This window comes from Patella vulgata, chromosome 9 (genome assembly GCF_932274485.2).
Source record: "Patella vulgata chromosome 9, xgPatVulg1.2, whole genome shotgun sequence".
NCBI classification, from domain to species: Eukaryota; Metazoa; Mollusca; class Gastropoda; family Patellidae; genus Patella; species Patella vulgata.
In genome coordinates this window covers 41,509,170-41,531,126 of record NC_065887.2, presented here as the reverse complement: position 1 = coordinate 41,531,126, position 21,957 = coordinate 41,509,170, and the positions used below count along the sequence as shown (strand labels likewise).

The window sequence follows — 21,957 nt, the reverse complement described above, 5'->3', positions numbered from 1 at the left end:
CTATTGATCTGCACTGACTTGGCAAATGAAGACGGGCAACACGAAATACATTGTGATGTGAGTGAAATTTTTCTCGGATACTGGAACTTATTTCGAATTCCACCTCTCCAGCATTCTTTTACGTGCACATGCATGTGAACACGGGACGTGTCTTTCGCCGCATACGAACCATGTTGTCTCTTGCCACTGACAGGTGGGAATCCCCGCCGGAAAATTCCGACGATTTTTATCGGCTAACGCCGGGATCGAAAATGGCACCTTCAGCAGGTTACGAATTAAGGTCTTACCCCCGCGTTTTAAAAACATAAACTGGAATTTTTCATTGTTATACCCCTAACAAAATTCGTATATCAAGCACAATATCAGTTCAACATTACTACTTGTATTAACAACACACCATACAGGGGATGTCATTTATAGTGCACCAGCAATAACAGATTTAAACGCAGTAAAAATAGTGCGTTTGAGTAACTGAATTGTTCAATGGGGTCGTTGACTCAATTGACCATTAATTGAACCGTGGGCTTCACATTGGCTACAAAAAGTGGCCACATATCACTAATGATGTCCCCTTGACTGTAATGTTAATTCCCCGTCTCTTAGACAGACTCAAACTTTTTCGCAAATTTTCGTTGGATAGAACGCTTTCTGCCACAAATGGAGAAACATGTGGCCAAAAGCATGTATAAGGTTCGCCATGAAAAACTTGAGATACACTAGCTGGAAGTAGAGACAAGTAAACATGCAATTTTTGACCCTACATTTCAACCTAACCAACCTTTCAACTCTTGTATCCTTCCGCCTCAAAATCATGAATATTCACCAAAACCTGGCAGAAAGTGTATTTTCAAACCCCTTTCTTCCAATTTACACCAAATCGTCAACAAAAATCGCCATGCAAAAGAGGGAAAAAGAAGAAAGACTAAAACTAACTTTCGCCCTGTATTCGTGGGTGAAGGCGCAGAAATATTTGGTGAACCGTGTCCTATATAATAGACTTTGCTTTATGCGAGGAAAGAATTAATCGAGCGCGTTGAAATAGATTCACAGGTTGATCCGTTTTCTCCTACATTTTATAATAATTAACACGGGATGAAGTAGGTCTATCGCAAGGTTGTATTCGACAGTTGTGTTAAACAAAATGTTGTCTAGAAGAATTAGATACTCTTTATTAGTGGGTGTATTGGTAACTATCATCCTGTGTATGGGAATATATCATGGTAATCCAAATTTGGTTATGGTAAGTTTTGTATTGCACACTATTATTTCAAATCATAATACCAACAAGTCGAATAGCGACGATTTTTGATCATATTTTCATTTTTTTTATATAAAAATTATCAACCATTTGTATAAATATTTTTAATAGATAAAAATTATAAACATTTTGTTATACAAAAATTATAAATATTTTGTTATACAAAAACAATGAACATTTTTTAATTCAAAAATTATAATCATTTATTTTTGTACCGTTTTTTTGTGTGAAAATTATGAACAATTTTTATGTGAAAATTATGAACATTATTTTATATATAAAAAGTATGAATATTTTGTTTAAATAAAAATTGCGAACAATTTGTTATATAAAATTATGAACATTTATGTATATAAAAATTTGAACGCCTTTTTTAATATAAACTCGGGGACTCTCATAAAACCGACGAGGATGGACAGATGACCCTACTCCTTGTCAAGTACAAGTTGAGAATCGAAACGACAAAATTTGATCCAATGACAGACCTTATGATCTATAGCGTACAACAATTTCCCCACCCACCCCCAACTCGCTTTGCCAATATTGCATGTATTTGATGAAACGTTTTTCATCCACACATTTCTATTCCATTTTCACCTTCCCTGTGTTGAATTACTCTAATGTTATTATTCTTTAATACTGAATTTAAACGTATTTGTGCCGTTGAGCTGTCGGGTTCAGCTATTGATATTATAATATGTAGTGTGTATATCCCATGTGACTCCACAAATCGCCGAGAATTTGATGATCCATTAAACGATTTGTTATCAATAATAACCAACTCGGAATCCGACTACATGTATTTAATTATCGGTGATGACTTTAATACCGACTTTTCCAGAATATCTCCACAAACTGAACGGTAACAAAACTTTTCTAACTTTACTAATCTGAAATGTATGTTGGATCATCCAAACTCTAAGGATTTACAGACTTATGAGAGTAAAATAACTGGTAATGATAGATCACTTAATGACCATATATTCATATCCCCTAATCTATATGAACATGTTAAAAAACCATATCTCAATAAGTAGGATGGGAAATGACGTCATTAACACATATCAAGTTAATGACCTGTAAACTGCTGCCGCTATAAATGACATGTTATTTATGAAACATTCTCATGTAGGCTGTGATAAAGAACAAATAAACGAGATTATTGAGTATTTATGTACAAAATAACCCAATTTATTTTTATTAAACATATGTACGTATTTATGAAACTGTAAATAATTGTAAAATTATTGTAAATTTTATTATTAGTATTACTATCATAATTATTATTATTATTATCGCATCTGTACTTCTGTGTGGGGGGTTGGATGGCTGAATGGTTGCTGTATCATAAAGTCTGTCATTGAGTCTACTGGCGTGGTTTCGAATCCCCAGTTGTACGTGACAAGGAGTAGGGTCGCCTGTCCAACCTCGTGGGGTTTCTCCGGGTCCTCCGGTTTCCTCCCACTGCTAAAGACCCCTACGCGCAAGCGAATTATTGAACCATGTGTTAGTCCCGGAATGACCTAGTTTGTGTCGAGTGGACGTTAAACCCCATTTCTCTCTCTCTGTACTTCTGTATGTATAATTTTATGTATGAATTAAATATATCATTATATTATTATCTCTAAATGCTTCGATCTATCTGTGCGTATAAATTTCATGTTGGCTTATCTGTCGGTTTAGCCCTCTTTCGATACACAAATTGATTAACTGAAATTTGTATCTGGTCTATGTTTCAGAAACCAGCCCTAAAAGATTTGTTATACGAAGGTTAGTGACTACAATATGCAAATTAAACCCATCTGATCTAATCGGATTGGTGACGACGCGCATGCGCCGTACAGTCTGCTTTGATGGAGAGTTTGCCAGGACAGCAATTGAATTCCTAATATAATGGTGTTCATTGGATCCCATTTTCTCGTACTGACAAGGGGAAAATCTCGTTGATCGATCCCGGGACCTGCGGGTTAACCAAACAGCGCCTTTTACCCGCTAAGTCACCCATGCTTCTATATGCATGTTTAATATGAACATTGTGTGTGTTTATTAATGATATGGTATTCACAAACATTGTTAATATTATCGACGGTCTGTATGCATATAATAAACATTGTTAATAATATAGACGATCTGTATGCATACTATTAATAATATACTAGGTGTGTATGTATGGAAGACCAAATAGCTCTTTATTCAGTGTTCGTTATTCTTAGTTCATAGTCCTTAATTCTTATTTCTTCATTTGTTGTCGTATTTTGACATTTGTACACTAAAATTAACATTTGTATCTTAAAATCATTATTTGTGTTTAAAAAGTAGACATTTGTCATATCAGATTTGTAAAATGCATTTTTGTTTAATTTGATTTTATTTTAATATAAAGACAAAATTTATTTTAGTAAATCAAAAAAATAATCTACATTTACATTTCATCATAGACATAAAACGTGTCGATAAAAGAGAGTAAGAGATATCAACAATAAATCACGGTATTATTTCTTTCTGTTTAAAGTGATTGACAGGTCAACTTGGGTGTGTAATTATGTATCCGTGATAGTCCAATAGGCGTCCTCGCTGAAGGAATTCCCACCAGGCGTCGCTAGTAAAAACTCGGTTCCACGTGACCTTATCGATGATAAGAGACTCGTATCGGCATTAAATTCAATATTAACGACCAAAACTAACGTTTGTCAACAACCAGTTCGTAATGAATGTACGGGAACAACATATTTCTAAATACAAATCTTGCAAAATATTTCTCCAAATACATTTCTTCAGTAACATTTCCCGAAATTCATCGAACCGGAACATTATGACGACATGAGCGAAAATCAACCTGGCATACAATAAGTCACTACACAACAATAGGTGGGTAGAGATAACAATATGTGTCGGGGGACCTAGAACATACTGCAACAGAAATCAATTCTTTGGGAACCGTTCAGGTATGGCCTCTAGTACTCCCATAACAAAAGCGGCCGTTATCGGTCTTGGGGTAATTTGAATAATTAACATAATTGCAAGATGGCCGCCAGTGGACCAGAAAATCCACGAAATCTCTGAAACCGTGTACTTTAGTGCAAATAAATGTATTACCGACCTATAGGAAATCGATACTCGCGAGTTAAAAAATGCTGCCATTTTATCCCTACGACCTTACCGTAACCAAAGCCCTATATAGGGAAAGTTAAGACAACTCATTTCCAGGCGCAATTTTGGGTCCCAACTATGACGCCACAAAAACCATGACGTACCATGGCGTCTTACAGCTTTATATACTTCTTGCAGTATTATTATGTTGGGTGGGATAGCGTTTTACCTTAAACAAATTGCAAAAGAAACCATTGCAGTTTAGTTCAATGATAAATGTCAGACAAAATGACGTAATCAACATAATTGAATATGGCGGTCTTCAGGAATTTTCGAAGAGCCATATCTCGTAATAAGAGTGTTTTAGTAGTGGCAGAATAAATAATTTATTTTTAAATTCCTCAAACACAGAGGGATTATGCGAGCGAAATGTGCCGAAAAATTCAATTTGACAAACATCAATTAAAAAAATGTATTTTTCATATGGCGCCGGATATTTCTTTCAAAATGCCTGCCAAATTTGGTAATATAATGGAATTTTAAAAAAAAACCATAAATATGATAATCGAAGGGCAGCGATAGTCTGGTAAGATATGACTTTTGCTGTCTTTCATATGGTTATCGGTCTCCGAATTTAAAGATAAATTTCGAAAATCCAAAATGGCAGCAACACAAATTGACAGCTGATATTAATTTAATCGTCATTTTTACCTGTTGGATATTACTTGTAACATGTCATTTACACGGTTCTCGATGTGGCCGGGTTCAATACTGGTCTCAAAATGAATCCATGATGGCAGAAATTCAAAATGTCCGGCAAAATTTAGTCCAAAGTTGCCGAATATGGTAATATATTTGATATATGTGTTTTGGGGTTGTTGGGATCAACTCTGATCTCTTAAATAAATTCCGAGTATTCTTGATGGTAGAAATTCAAAATGGCCGCTAAAATGAAATCTAAATAGATGGAATTTGAATTAACAGTCATTTTTTCCGTTGGATATGGCTTGGTATATGTCTTATATATGGGTTTGGTGATTGTTGGGTTCAATCTCTATCTAAAAAAAACTAATTAAGAATGGTCCAGATGGTGTAAATTTAAAACGACAACCAAAACTGAAACCAAAATAAGGATTTTTAGGGTTACTGAATTCAATGTTGGGTTCAAAACTTACTTCAAATAGGTTTGCCACACACGAAATTTGTGAGTAAGTTAGAAACATCAGGACAAATTACAGAAAACCTTTTATTATGGTCATTTTTATAAAGGCAAGGAGAGTACCCCACCGGACCTCCAATAGAGTGTGAATCCCTCGCGAGGCCAACGTCAGGGACCCTTGGTCCCCTAGTGTCCCGTGCTTGTGATAAAATGTACTACTGTGGTAATTACAAGTGTCTGTCGTGAAATGAATAACTATCGGCCTTGATGTTACAAGGGACGGACCGGGAGTCGAATTTCTCTAAACCACGATGTTTCATGTAGTTCGGATAGAGAGTCTAAACAATCATGTACCCTGTAGTTCGGATAGAGTGTCTAAACCATAAAGTACCCTGTACTTCGGTGTACCCTGTAGTTCATATATTCTCTAAATTATGATGTACCCTGTAGTATCTTAATCATGACGTACCCTGTAGTTCAGATAGAGTTTCTAAACCATGTTTATACTGTAGTTCGTAGTTTTGTAAATAGGAGGTCGATCGTCAAATCAATATGAATTGTACGATATGTTAATCTCGAAATAGCATAGTTTCGCTTAAATGTATATATTGTTAACACGCTTTAAATATCTGGATGTAATAGAGTTGGTATAGAGAGAGAGAGAGAGAGACAGAGAGAGAGACAGAGAAATGGGGTTTAACGTCCACTTGACACAAACTAGGTCATTTCGGGACTAACACATGGTTCAATTTTATTTCAATACTTCGTTTGCGCGTAGGGGTCTTTAGCTGTGGGAGGAAACCGGAGGACCCAGAGAAAACCCACGAGGTTTGAAAGGCGACCCTACGTACAACCGGGGAATCGAAACCCCGCCATTTGACTCAATGACAGACCGTATGATACAGCGCGCGCGTGCTAACCATTCGGCCACCCACCCCCCGAGTTGGTGTAGAAAATTCTAGGTATATTAAACTGTTCGCAATAGGAGGTATTTCTTGCTATGTCTTGTTTGTATTATAGGACGGGATTTATTGTTTTGATTATAATCACAATGTTACACAATAAATTATACTGAGAATTGTAATTAAAGAATGTTATGATATCGTAGTTTATATTATGTGCAATCGTATGACGACTTAATTTAATTACTATGATTATTTCTACAAAGATCCAATTATAGTCTTTAATTACGCATTGTTAACCAGCCATTGGAGTTTTAATGACAATAAATCATATAGTTTATACAGCTCGACGTAAGACTTAAAAAATATATAGACACAGTTGGTTTAACTTGAATGTAGATGTTAATCATCTATATTGCACGTATATGCCTGTTCAGCGCTTAGAAATAACAATTGCTATAATGTAGCGCTTTAGAAATAAAATTATAATATACTCTTCAAAAAAGTAGGGGATATTCAGAAACAATACAAAACTGCGGAAATGCACTGCTGTTTTTATTAGAGGTAACCAGTGTATGATAATAATAGGCCCATTGCCTACACATGAACATAAACATTTCATATGGGCGGCTTATCTGATGGCCCCATTTCACTCGCAAAGAGATACACTGTCAAAAGTGAAAATGGAAGTTTTTGATTTTTGTCTTAATAATGAGTAATTGCTCCACCAATCCCTAAACATCCAGCAATTCGTTGTGGCATGCTCCTAATCAACCGTCCAATCACGATTTGGGGCAATCTGACCAACTCCTCTTGCAGTGCCACGGCCAATTCTTGCAGTGTTGTTGGTTGACGTTGACGTCGACGAACACGTCTCCCGATCAAATTAACAGTAACGCACTAAAGCAATCATACACTACACAGTAAATCTTATGCAAGAACCGATAGGAAAGCAAACATGGATAGGATAAACTAGCACACGGCAGTTTTCATCAACCCTTCCTTGAAGTATTAAATTTGACAATAAACCCCTCCCGCGTGTATGGCGCTATTGCGTGTATCAGTCGCGTGTGCAGCTCAGTGGTTCTATTGGGGCGATAAGTTCTTCATCTGTCAACATATCCCCAAAGCAAGTCAAGTGTCCATGACTATTTATCATATCACAACCTGCAGTTGAATCATGTTATGTTCATGCTGTCTTACGTATTTGCCAACGTCAAGGTGTGCTTGTTCTATTGTTCTATTAGCTTATTCAGATTTGCTCAAAAGAACTTAGTACTAAAATGGCATTTTTCCAATAAGACCAGCGATTATTTCGTAAGATTTGACTTTAACTATGTCCCTGTTTTCATATTCTAAGTAGGTAGACTATTCTTATCGGCTTTTATTAGATGGCTATAGATGAAAAGAAATGGGGTTTAACGTCCTACTGTTCTGTTCCGACTGGGATAATGAAGACTGGCATACGCCAGTGCACTACGGCACACTCTTATATCGAATTCCAACTGGAAAGGGAACCTTAACGTGCACGTCAATGTGTACATGGGATATCGGCTTTTCGTACCATCCGAAGGACTATACGTTGTCCCTCGCCTGGTCTTCTGTCCTGCACTACTGACAAGGGGTACCACGCCGTAAAATCCCAATGAACTTTCTCGGCCAACGCAGGGATCAAACACTGAACCTCCAGGTAAGCAAGCCACCGTGTCCCCCAGCTATAGATGAACGATGATGTAGAGTTTCAGTTTGATGAGTTGTACAGCGGTTCCACACTGATCAGCAGTGAATATTCGCTAAGCCTCTACAATCACATCTTCAATAGAAGTCTTGATCTCGCCTTAACTACGTACATCTTATCAAGCTAGATGTTGTAAAACTCGCGGTCGTTGCTTCAGGAACATGCTACAATCACTGATAAGGATGACATCGATGCGACCATAGAACTAAATACACTGGAACGCCAACGAGCCCGTTAGAGCGAATTATGCTCGTCCTCGCATGCGCGAAGATAAAAGTGCCATGTTTACTTCCGGTAGGCCTGACGCTTTGGCGGAGTATTTGGAATTCCAGTTTATCGATGTCATTTTAGACGTAAGTGTTGGCTGAATTTTCTTAAAATAAATATTAATTTGGAAATATTCCAATGAAATACAAAATAAAATTCTGTTAAATGCTCATTTTTCATTCGTAATTTGTATTTGAAAGTAGCCTTTGGCTTGTATAGTTCGGCAAGTGCCGGTGTCAAATCATGCGGCAATTATTAATTCATGAGAGAAAAAATAAGCTTATCAATTTAGAATAAATCATTGGCCAATTATATTTATTCCCAAAATAAGAATTAATAAAAAAAAGTCTATAGAATTCTGTAGTACCTATTCTATTCCTACAAAAAACTGTAGTGATCCAATTGCCAAACTACAGAATACTACAGTATTAATTCCTATACGAGTAATACGGCATAACTCTAGAATTTTCCTACAGAAAATGCGATAAAAAGAAATCTATAGGAGACTATAGTAGAATGTCCTATAGAAATTTTGCCAAAAATCTGTAGGAAAAACAATAGGATATGCACACGTAGAAGGTGTTCTGATTTGATAAGTAGGTAATTTGTGATATAGGCCTAACTTAGTACCTATTTCTTAAAACAGTGATCAGCTGTCAAAAAAAGTCACAATATGCAGGCAGAATTCTCTGCGCATTTTTATGAAGATTTGTAAATGTAAAATAATACTACTAGGCCTTGTAATATATTCCTACATATTTCTATAACAGGGTGATCAGCTGTCAAAAAAATAAATAATAATTGTGATGTGCAGGCAGAATATGTCACTGCATTTTTTGCAGATTTGTAAAGTTAAAATAATATAGACCCACTAGGCCTCATTATGCCCTGTCTATTTCTAAAAACAGTCATAAGCTGTCAAAAAAAAAGTCACAATATGCTGGCAGAATTCTCTGAGCATTTAAGGAAGATTTGTAAAATTTAAAAAATACTAGGCCTTGTAATATAGGCCTACATATTTCTAAAAAAAAAGGTGATCAGCTGTCAAAAATAAAGTCATGATAAGCAGGCAGAATATTTCACTATTTTGTGAAGATTTGCAAAATTAAAATAATATAGGCCTACTAGGCCTCATTTTTATATAGGCCTACCTATTTCTAAAACAGTGATCAGCTGTCAAAAAAAAGTCAAAATCAGACAGAATTCTCTGAGCATGTTATGAAGATTTATAAAATTAAAATAAATTGACATTTACAGGGAGGAAGGCGTTTGCCCACTATCAAGGAGATTTGGATTTTGATTCAGATGTTTGTTGAGAAAATTGCCTGTTTTCCCTTTTTGTCAGTGGTGCATCAGGTAGCATTGCATATACTGTATTATGGAAGCATGAAGGAGTGCATTAAATATCAAAACTAAGTTTGGATTGGCACCAAGTACTGTGGATCAGAATGAAATAATTTTTTTTTTATTAAAAGGAAATAATAAATTTGAAATATGAAAAGTTGTGGATTTAAACGTTTATAATATGTGTATTTGCAATATAATAGAGGCCCACAAAATGTAAAGACATTACTATTCTGAACTATGCTTATAGTGAAGTGACACTGTGTGAAGCTAATGTTTTTAGGATCTCGAAAATTTGCCCAAGAAAATATACCATAGTTGCATTCACATTGAACCTTAAATTTGTATAAATTTATGACAATTTCACACATTTAATCAGAGAGAAAAGTTACCAGATTTATGCATATTTTCATTCACCCTATTGTAAATTGTGATCCGTGTGTCAAAGTTACAATAAATGGTTTTATGTAATAATAGAGGAGGGAGTGGGTAAATTTTACAGTTTACTGAATACACCTGTACCAGTACACACCTGAGCTGCATATCTTATGAATTGAATAGAAATTGACTTTAAACACATTGAGGAGAATTCATAATTTCATTGAGTGGACAAGATAGACAGTCTCTATCCCTAGTACATTTTCAAAATATTCACAATAATCCAATGATTTCATTCATTATATTTATTAAAATTATTTCCAAAAAATAGAATGTGTAACTAAAAGTGTATAATGTACAGTCAGTTGATAGCTGAGTCTATTCCAATTTTTCACAAGAAATATATTTCAAAGTCTTTCAGGCACTCGCATAACAGCCTGCTTTTCATTCAGTGCAACAACTATTTTAAAGTTAGGATTTAGGGATGAATCAACACTCAGTGCGGGTGGTTATTTAGGAATTATATTTTATTGTCCTTCTTCCATGTTAGAAATTCCTTGTTCACATCAAATGAAAGTTCTTCATAAAATTAAATACAATGGCTTTTGTATTATTGGTCTAAAAAAAATACATATTAATTATTAGTAGTAGTATGTTTGAACATAAAATAGAGTTTCTTCAGGGATTTCTGTGTCTACAAATTACAAATAAATTTTACAGTTGAATAAAGAGAAATGCAGTTTTATTTATACTAATATAATTTATGCATAAATGAAAAAGGCAGTTGGTGTCAGACTTTACAGATGGGTTTATATTCAAATCAGACTCAATACCAAGAATGTACGACCGATTTCAGGTAATGCCATGGGAATTGGCACAAGAAAAACTTTCTTCAATCAGCATTATTCACTTGATAGCTCTTTTAATTTTACTCAAACAAGGCCTTAATTTATATACAAATCCACTCCTTCAATGACACAAATCTGATATCCTTTTCTTCTTGATTATCATGTGAATTTTTTCACAAAGAAATAATATTCAAAAGGAAAATTCCATTTGTACATTTTTCTTTGAATTAGATCAAATAATTTAAATTTAAAAACAAAATACCAGTATTCATTTTTTTTGTACTTTTATTTTATTAGTTCCCCAATATTGTAAAATTAGAAGTATGGTTGTGCTCACTGAAATATTACTAAATCAACTTTTTGAAATTCATTCACATTCCTGACAGGCCTATAAGTCTATAGACAAACAAAAGGGTTTGGTACGTAATTCCGTCCCCGACTTAAACCAGTCATTACATTTTCATTTTGTAAATCGATTCATTTATGTTTTCTCAAAAAAAAAAACCGATGACTTGATTGTATGAATTATAGGCCTAATGACATTAGTGAATTTTCAACATACCTGTTTATAAAGACAGTGCGCAGTTTGTAAATTGTACTGTGCTGGCAGCCAGTCGACGTCGTCGCTTCCAGTTCTTCGTCATTTTACAACTCTCCCTGTTGCATTATTTATGACATTTTTTTTATATCAATAATAAATGATGAGCGAAGATCACAACATTTGTTTGGAGTGAGGCACAAATGAATAAATATTTAATCCAATTCACTCGCTTGCTTTCAACATTATCAGGCTAACAAAATTACGTGATAATAACAATATACCGGAAGTAAACTGGGCACTTTTTCGAAGCACATCACACAGCCACAAATTTTACCGGAAGTAGACGCTCGTTGGCGTTCCAGTGTATTTAGTTTTATGATGAGACTTAATGAGCCCCAAATATTTGCTTTTTTACTCCGACAAATTAAATTCTAAAACATTTTTTTTACCCCGACAAATTAAATTCTTAAACATTTTTTAAAGTATTAGAAAAATAAATAACGACGTTTGAAGTATTTGTAGGTAAATATTGTTTCCTTTTTAGTGTAAATGGGTATAAAAATGAGTAAAAGACAGCATTCTGCCCGAAGCAGTAACGTTTTATGTAAACATTGCACGCCCCATTGAGCCAATGATTGAAGTCGCGTGATGTGACGTCATGTGCTGAAGGCAGTCATCTTTTACAGAGATATTAGAAGACTTTCGTAATCCTCTGTGGAACAGATTGCAGCGGTTCATGGTTCCCAACAGTTTTCCGAGCGTAGTTACAATACAATTGATAATGACGTCACAATGAGAACGATGTAATGCCAACAAAATGACGTAACGACGTCATAATAAGATCGTAGGTTATGTCGGCATTTTTGAACTCGCGAGTATCGATATCCTATAGGCCGTTAATACATTTATTTGCACTAAAGTCAACTGATTCGGAGATTTTGGCGATTTTCTGGTCCACTGGCGGCCATCTTGGATTTATGTTACTTATGCAAATTTCCCCAAGACCGATAATGGCTGCTTTTGTTATGGAAGTACTAGAGACCATACCTGAACGGTTCCCAGAGAAATGATTTCTGTTGCAGTTTGTTCTAGGTGTATTGTTATCTATACCCGCCTACAAAGGAGAATCGAGCAAATATATATACAATAAGAAATGTTATTGAAGAAACGTTTATGGAGAAATGTTTTGTAAGATTTGTATTTGGAGATTTGTATTTAGAAAATTCTTTTTCGTTGTATTTCTCTGATGCAATGTAAATTCAGGCTAATTTTTGATTTTCTAAAATAAATTTTATTGTTAGGCCTATATTAAAATACAATTAAAATATATTTTACAAATCTGATATATATGACAAATGTCTGATTTGTAAAACAAATATTGATTTTAAAATACAAATGTTATTTTTAGTGAACAAATGTCGAAATACCGCTACAAATGAAGAAATAAGAATTAAGGACTATGAACTAAGAACACTGAATACAGAACACTGAATAAAGAGCTGTTTGATCTTCCATATGTATGTATATCACAAATAAACATTTTTAATATAGATAGATCGGTATAAAATAAGTACACATTGCATCTTTGGTGTATATTTATAGGTCGAATTTATGGCAAAGATAAAAATTGCAAAGAGTATATTAGCACTAACAGAATCACCAACATTAAACGTCTATTGAACATGAAGACTACACCGGAAGTTGAAGACCACCTGCACAGACTTGGTTATCCAAATAGGATTACAACATCCGGTGATATCTACATACCCGATTTACCAGACCTCAATATTCCTATTCCACGAATTCCTGTAATTGTGGCTGGGGCCTCCAATAATCATTTTACAGAGATGCAAGCTATGATGCATAATATTGATACAGTTCTAAGACCAGTTTATCCGGATATTAAAGTTATTTTATATGACATCGGATTTACAGAATCACAAAGACAGGCAGTGAGTTATAAACTGGTCTATCCCAACAATTTATCATTCAAAATATTACATACAATTTGATACACAAATTTGCGATAAAAGTGAACATTTTAATAATCTAACCATTTCATTAAAATTTATCTCATTAACGACTTTCATATGAAAGTACCTTTAAAGATCATATATGGAAGACCAAACAGCTCTTTATTCAGTGTTCTTAAGAATTAAGATTAAGAACACTGAATAAAGAGCTGTTTGGTCATCCATAATTGTAGGGCTATGCTTTATTCTTATGTTATCCTCTTGGTCCAGACTTTAGAGCGAAATGAAATTACCCTATTTAACAGTTTGATTATCTGATAATACATGTTTAGCGTGATACTTCAATATTGTGTTAATAAGAAATATAATTTATGTTCACAGAAAAGATGAATATATTTTCAGATAATTAACTACGGGAGATGCGAGTTTAGAACCTTCAACTTTGAGAAATATCCCAAGCATGTTAAAGTAATTCGTTCTTATAGTTGGAAACCCCTCATTATACAGGTAATTCATTGTCACTTCTTTTAACATTTACCCCTAACATTGTCACTTTACCCCTAAGATTGTCACTTCAAGTAACCTTTACCCCTAACATTGTCACTTTACCCCTAACATTGTCACTTGAAGTAACCTTTACCCCTAACATTGTCACTTTACCCCTAAGATTGTCACTTCAAGTAACCTTTACCCCTAACATTGTCACTTTACCCCTAACATTGTCACTTGAAGTAACCTTTACCCCTAACATTGTCACTTTACCCCATAGACTGTCACTTGAAGTAACCTTTAACCATAGGATTGTCACTTTACCCCTAGGACTGTCACTGGAATGTAATGTTGCTTTGCTATAACTGGGGAAACGAGTTTCGATTATCATGTGTTAGTCCCAAAATTAAACCCCATTTCGCCCTCTCCCCCTTTTTGTGAAAATGTGAAAATATTCTTGGATGATTTCTGGCGCAGCGGACAAAAGATTCAAAATATAAAATCCATGGTGTGGGTCATCCAGGTTGCTTAGTGCAGGGGAGCATCCTTACTTATAAACGGTACTTCTTACATCAAACGTAATTTCTATCCGGATGTAATGACTTTTAAAATGTTACCCACATTTAATCGAGGGGGGAAAGGGGGGGGGGCTGTAAAATTTGGGGTGGGGACTTTAGTGACGTAATGGTTTAACGCACATGATCACAAGGTCTATCATTGAGTCAATCAGTGTGCTTTCGATTCCCCGCTTGTCCCCTGGCTCCCTCCCACTGCCAAAAACCCCTAAGCGAATTATTGAAATAAAATTGAACCATGTCGTAGTTCCGAAATGACGACCTAGTTTGTGTCGATTGTACGCCTAGCCCCATATTTTTCTCCCCAGCTCACTATTATATGTATGTTATTCCAAACAGTACATCCATCTCTTGTTTGGTAAGATCAAATCCGAGACATCCAGGCTAGCTAGCCAAGGTCTTACCCACTGAGATATCGCGGCTTCTTATGTCAATAAATAATAATCATTAGTTATGCAATGTTCTACAATTATTATATATATATATTTTTATTTTAATATACAGGAAGTATTAAATGAGTACGGGTTTATAATGTATATGGATGCTTCAATACGATTTACCACAGGAAACCTGACGAGTAGTTTCAACGATGTCAAGAAAAAGGGCCTCACTCACCTCTACGCTTACACCTATTTTATTCCTAATAACACATTTGCTGAAACGTTTGAATATTTCAATGTGGAACCGTGTTTACTTCATGGTCTTTATGAGACTGGATCCGGACTTATTCTCGTGGTGAAAAATAACTTGTACGGTTACGCCATGATGAGGTCCTGGTTGACATGTGGTCTTCAGAGATACTGCTTTGAGCCGAAGGGATCAAGGTGCCAAGACGCCTGTGGTTCCAGAAAAGAATATCATACCTGCCATCGCTTTGATCAGTCGGCTCTAGGCATTGCTATTGCCATGACTTTCCTTGACGAATCCCATGGCGTTCCTAGACAGTTTTATCATGTTGGAAGGGGAGATCGAATGGATTACTTTAAAAACATTTCGAAAGGCATAATTGGACCCAAGTCAGACGGCAGGACTGCAGGACCTAAGTCAGACGGTAAAACTGAACCTAAGTCAGGCGGTAAAACTAGACCTAACCCACGCAGCAAAACGGGACCAAAGCCAGGGGGCAAAAGGGAACATGAATAAAAAAAATATGTTTTTTGCTTAAGATAAGTTTTACACATTAATTATTTCACTGATTATTGAATTCAAACGCATAATTGGACATGTGGTGGAGATGTGCGTACTATGGAAGACAAATGATAGAGAAAAACGGGGTTTAACGTCCACTCCACACAAACAAGGTCATTCGGGACTAACACATGGTTCAATTTTATTTCAATAATTCGCTTGTGCGTAGGGGTCTTTAGCTGTGGGAGGAAACCGGAGGACCCGGGGAAAACATACGAGGTTGGACAGGCGACCTTACTGCTTGTCGCATACAACCGAGGAATCGAAACCACGGCAGTTGATTCAGTGACAGCTCTTATGATACAGCGCGCACGTGCTTTTTTTTCTTTTTTTATAAATATTTATTCACACAATATACATTGTACAAAATACATAATTCTATTTTCATTCTACAAGAATAATTTCACAGGATATTTACAGTTTAAAAGTTGTATATATAAATATACCCATACACACACACACACACACACACACAAACACAAACATACCCACACACTCATCTTAAATAAAAACATATTTTTCAGTTGATATATTAATACAAATATATCAATTTGTAGTTTCATTAATAGTTACCTGTGATAAGTAATAATATAGTTAGTATATGTATTTATATAGTCAATATGTGATCTGCACTGGAAAGCATAATTCTATATTGTAAAAGGTTTCGCTCTATACCTAAAATAAAAAATATATTTCAAATAATTTCGAACCACGTGGCCTCAAGAGAGCGAAAATTCTCGAGGCAAGTTAGGGCGTGGAAGGAAATTGTATAGACAATTTTAAATGAATAATATATTAACATGTCATATTTATCTGTACATCTGTACATAGCCTTTTACAATACAAAACATATTAAATATACATGTATTTATAAATAAGTTGTAATGGACCATTCGATTCCTTTTATTTTTAGGGATTAAGGCGCAATTTAACTTCATTATTCTCAATACGTAATACATTAGATGTCTCGAACAGTTCTCTAAAGTGGTTTTCTTTAAAATGAAACAAAAGATATTGAAAATGAGATTCGATACATTTAATAAATAATTTGATTACATCTATTACTTTCCCACTTTTAACATACACATTTCGCCGTTTTATTATGGCTAGACGAGCAAATGAAAGTAGGAGAATAAGTATATTATTCTTTTTACTCTCCTTAATGTGTTTTGTTCCAAACAGAATGAGATGATGAAACTCAGACAGGCTGAATCCTTCAGGATAAAAATTTATGAGACTAGATCTTAAATATTCACGAAATGTTGAATTACCAGGACATGTTAAGAATAAATGGTTCATATCTTCAATTTGTCTTCTTTGGCAGAGTGTACAAAAAGGTTCATCAATAAGTCTATATTTATATAATTTCTCATTGGTGTATATAATATTATGTACAATTCTATAGTCATTTTCAATACATTCATTGCTTTTAAAATAACAAAACATAGATGCCCAAACATCTTTCCATACAACATTAAAGTGTAACTGATCCCAAAATAATTCACTTGTTGGTTTCTGATAGAATTTGTCTCTTAATATAGTATAAAATATTTTAGATGTACAATTTTCAACCGGCAGACTTCTTTCTCCATAAGGGATACATAAATATATTTCGTTATGAATCACGTGGCTTTCGTTATCAATAATATTTAACCACGCCGCTGGGGGTATAGACGAACAAATAATATTAAAACATTTTTCAATTTTGGTATAATTAAAGTCTTCATCATCACAATTAAACAGATCTAGTATATGTGTTAAAGGAAGAAAACCCGGTATTACACAATAAATATGTCAGCAATTTTTACAATTTTATGCAATATATAATAATCAAAATGTATAGTTTTACCATTACATAGAATATGTGGATTATCAAACAAAGGCTGGTTTAAAATATCGTTATAGCTAGGAGGCATTATACGAGTGTCATTATTAATATTATTCCACGCAATTAACACAGCTCTATAAAATATTGGTATATTTTCAAGAACACCTTTAAAACATTTCATAGAAAATACTTCTATATCTAAATTCATTTTATAATATGATTTTAAAAAGTAATTGAATAAGTGTTTCCATACAGCATTATAAGAATTCTCAATATATCTTTTTAGCCAGGCAAGTCTAAAAGCATCTTGTCTTAAAATTATTTTGGGAATATTTAAACCTCCTTTGGGTATGAGTGCCGAGAATAGTGGAACTTTTTATTACGTTTTTTTTTACCATTCCACAAGAAATTCTTAATAGCTGATTCGATATCATTGACAATGTAATCCGGTATGTTTAAGATTCTTAATGGATACCATAAATTGACATACATAACATATTAATTACAATAGATTTCCCCATTAAAGTAAGGTGTCTTTGGGACCACATATTTAAAATATTTTTAATTTTAGACAATTTGGGATCCCAGTTTCTATGTGTACAGGCGGTAAGATTTGGCCCCAAATATATTCCTAAGATCTCGATACAGTCATGTATGACTTTAACATCTACAGCTAGAGTTACATTATTATATTTAACAGAGCCTGCAAGTAAAAGTTCGGATTTTTCAACATTTATTCTAGTGCCGGAAATTTAACAATAAAGATCAAGCTGGGAGAATGTATTAATAATCGAATCTGTATTAGCTAGGGTGAGGGTACAGTCGTCAGCGTGCTGATATAAAAGAGATGGGGTGGGGGGGCAAGGTATTGAAATACCAGTAATGTTAGTATTGGATTTGATGAGGACGTGCTAACCTTTCGACCATCCACCCGTCCAGTATGGAGGGCACTCTAGAAAATCTGTTTAATGCATGATGAGATATATTGACCTACATAGGCTGTTGAGCACGAGTCATTGGGGTACACCTAAAGCCACAACAGAACGGCTAGAAGTAAAGGTTTCGGAAAAAAAAATTCAATTTCCCCCCCAAATCTTGATTTCGCCAGTTTTCGAACCTCAATATAAAACAGTGGAATCAATTGTTTAGCTTTATAAATCCACAAACTAATTAACCAAGAAACATCATTTATTCTTCACGTATAACTTTCGTCATTAAAAACAAGCCAACAGTGAGGCTGGTGTCCCCCGCCGAAATCCCAAAATAAATAGATGACACATATTAATTAATCGCACATTTATTTTATCGAGCAATCAAACTACACACTAAGTTTCATCACTCTCTATCAGATAGAATCAAGATTATCTTGTCCCAAAGCATCGACCAATGAAATTGATTAGCTCTGCTTAGCTTTAGCTTGAAATGTTAATCATTGAAATCAGTCAAGACATTCACCTTTTGAACATCTACATCAGGTTTAAACATTCTACCTCAATTAAAAGCAGAGTTTTTATGTTCCAAAGTCTTGACCAATCAAATTTCTTATCACTCCTTAGCCCAGGCAGAAAATTCGCACAATCGAACATAGTCGAGGTAATGATATAACGAATCTATATTCAGTGTTTCATCGATCTCACTTCAAGTTTGAACATTCTACATCAATTAGAAGGAGAGGTATTGTGTTCCAAAGTCTCGACCAATCAAAGTGCTTATCGCTCTGCTTACCCTCAGCAGAAAAAGTTCATTATCGAACTTAGTCAAGGTATTGATGTAATAAAGCTATACACCAAGTGTCCTCACTCTCACTTAATTGTCCCCCGCCTTTCGAAGAAAGCAGGGGACTATTAAAATGGGTTCGTCCGTCTGTCTGTCTGTCTGTCCGTCCGTCCGTCCGTCCGTCCGTCCGTCTGTCTGTCCGTCACACTTTTTGGGACACAATAACTCTCTTCCTAATTGAGCTAGAATGTTTAAACTTGGTGTATGTGTTTATTAGGTCAATGCCTTGATGGAGTTCGAAGATGAGCATTTTCCGCTTAGGGTAAGCAGAGATAAGCAATTTGATTGGTTGATGCTTTGGGACACGATAACTCTCTTCCTAATTGGGCTAGAATGTTCAAACTTGGTGTATGTGTTGATTAGGTCAATGCCTTGATGGAGTTCGAAGATGAGCATTTTCCGCTTAGGGTAAGCAGAGATAAGCAATTTGATTGGTTGATGCTTTGGGACACGATAACTTTTAATTGAGCTAGAATGTTCAAACTTGGTGTATGTGTTTATTAGGTCAATGCCTTGATGGAGTTCGAAGATGAGCATTTTCCGCTTAGGGTAAGCAGAGATAAGCAATTTGATTGGTTGATACTTTGGGGCACGATAACTCTCTTCCTAATTGAGCTAGAATGTTCAAACTTGGTGTATGTGTTGATTAGGTCAATGCCTTGATGGAGTTCGAAGATGAGCATTTTCAGCTTAGGGTAAGCAGAGATAAGCAATTTGATTGGTTGATGCTTTGGGACACGATAACTTTAGTTCTAATTAAGTGAGATTGATGAAACTTGGTGTATAGTTTCATTACAGTAATACCTTGACTAAGTTTGATAATGAGCATTTTCTGCTCAGGGTAAGCAGAGCGATACGCAATTTGATTGGTCGAGACTTTGGAAAACAATAACTCTCCTACTTTGATTGTCCCCCGCCTTTCGAAGAAAGCAGGGAACTATTAAAATGGGTTCGTCCGTCTGTCTGTTTGTCTGTCTGTCCGTTCCGCTTATGGTAAGCAGAGATAAACAATTTGATTGGTTGATCTTCGAATTGAGTAAATGTTCATGCTTATTGTCCCCCGCCTTTCGAAGAAAGCAGGGAACTATTAAAATGGGTTCGTCCGTCTGTCTGTTTGTCTGTCCGTTCCGCTTAGGGTAAGCAGAGATAAACAATTTGATTGGTTGATGCTTTCGGACACTATAACTTTAGTTCTAATTAAGTGAGAGTGATGAAACTTGGTGTATAGTTTCATTACAGTAATACCTTGACTAAGATCGATAATGAGCATTTTCTGCTCAGATTAAGCAGAGCGATAAGCAATTTGATTTGCTGAGACTTTGGAACACAATAACTCTCTAATTATTTTCCTATTTCGGCGGGGGACATCAGCCTCACTGTTGGCTTGTTAGAACTAAAGTTATCATATCCCAAAGCACCAACCAATCAAATTGCTTATCTCAGGCAGACGGGCGAACCCATTTTAATAGTCCCCTGCTTTTTTTCGAAAGGCGAGGGACAATTAAAAGAAGTGCCAAAAAATCACATTTCGTTCGAATTTTGATAGATGGTAGTTTATAAAGCACAGATATTTCAGGCTATGGGCCATTCTAACTTAGGGGTTTTGTAAAACTATGTCTATGTGTTTATATTTTATTGTAGAGTTATGAGTTTGTAATTGATTAGAGGGTCCCGTTGGGATGTTATTAGATTTGGTTCTTGTGCACACCTCGTTTCGCTTTGCACGAATATTGTTCATTTTGGCTGAGGCAACCGTCAATCATTCTGTTATACCTTATTGGAGTTGGCCTATTTGTTAATCTTTTTACGACTGATACACTATTGGTAAGAGAAAAAAACACCTGATCATTCGGATTTGCACTTCATGAAATAAAGCATTTAAAAAATCTATGACTGTGTTCCTTCTAGTGGACCTAGCCAAATACATTTTACTAGATCTTCGAATGTTGATTGTGCCTTTTGAGATTTTATAACATTTTATACAATATAAAATCAAAATAAATCCAAGTGCGAACAATCCAAACCATAAGACAAACTTCTAAGTCCTACAAAACGGTATCGACAAAATAGTGTAATCAGCAAATCAACTGTTCGCCATGTACAAAATATGATGAACAGTGGTAACAGGGGTCCGGAAGAGTGAGCCACACCCGCCATAACTGCATCCAAACCATTAGATGAGCGTAATCAGCAAATGGACTTTTCGTAAAATGCACATGATGAACAGTAGTAACAGATGTCGTAGAAAATAGCATACGCTGCAATTAAATATATCTAAAATAATAGCTGAAAGGGATATTTAAGCAGGGCTCTATAAAAGTTGAGTGTGCCTGCGCACACACTTGAAAATGTGCCTGCAGGGTCATACTGAAACACAGGGATGTAGGCAGGATTTGGTGAGTGGTGTTAAAATATATTTGGCGAGCGGAGCGAGGCAAAAAAAAATTTGGGAGGGGGGCGTGGTCTTTTATGAAAATTAAACCCTTCTTGGTGTTTTTTTCAGAGCATCTGCTGCCTTTTGTATTTGGTTCAGTGCAAATCAAATTTCCATTTATATATTCAAATTTTACCAAATTCACTTAATTTTCATCAATGATACAGGG

At 35.2% G+C, this 21,957-nt stretch overlaps 1 protein-coding gene across 1 annotated transcript; it reads left to right on the top strand.

Moving 5' to 3' along the window:
* The first annotated feature begins 1,003 nt into the window (after positions 1–1,003).
* On the top strand, positions 1,004–15,732 carry LOC126832275 (uncharacterized). Its single transcript, XM_050562993.2, has 5 exons — positions 1,004–1,240; positions 2,998–3,028; positions 13,128–13,477; positions 13,901–14,005; positions 15,067–15,732. Exons 1-5 carry the CDS (start codon positions 1,142–1,144, stop codon positions 15,703–15,705), a joined length of 1,224 nt encoding a protein of 407 aa, XP_050418950.1. The 5' UTR covers positions 1,004–1,141; the 3' UTR covers positions 15,706–15,732.
* Positions 15,733–21,957: the final 6,225 nt, after the last annotated feature.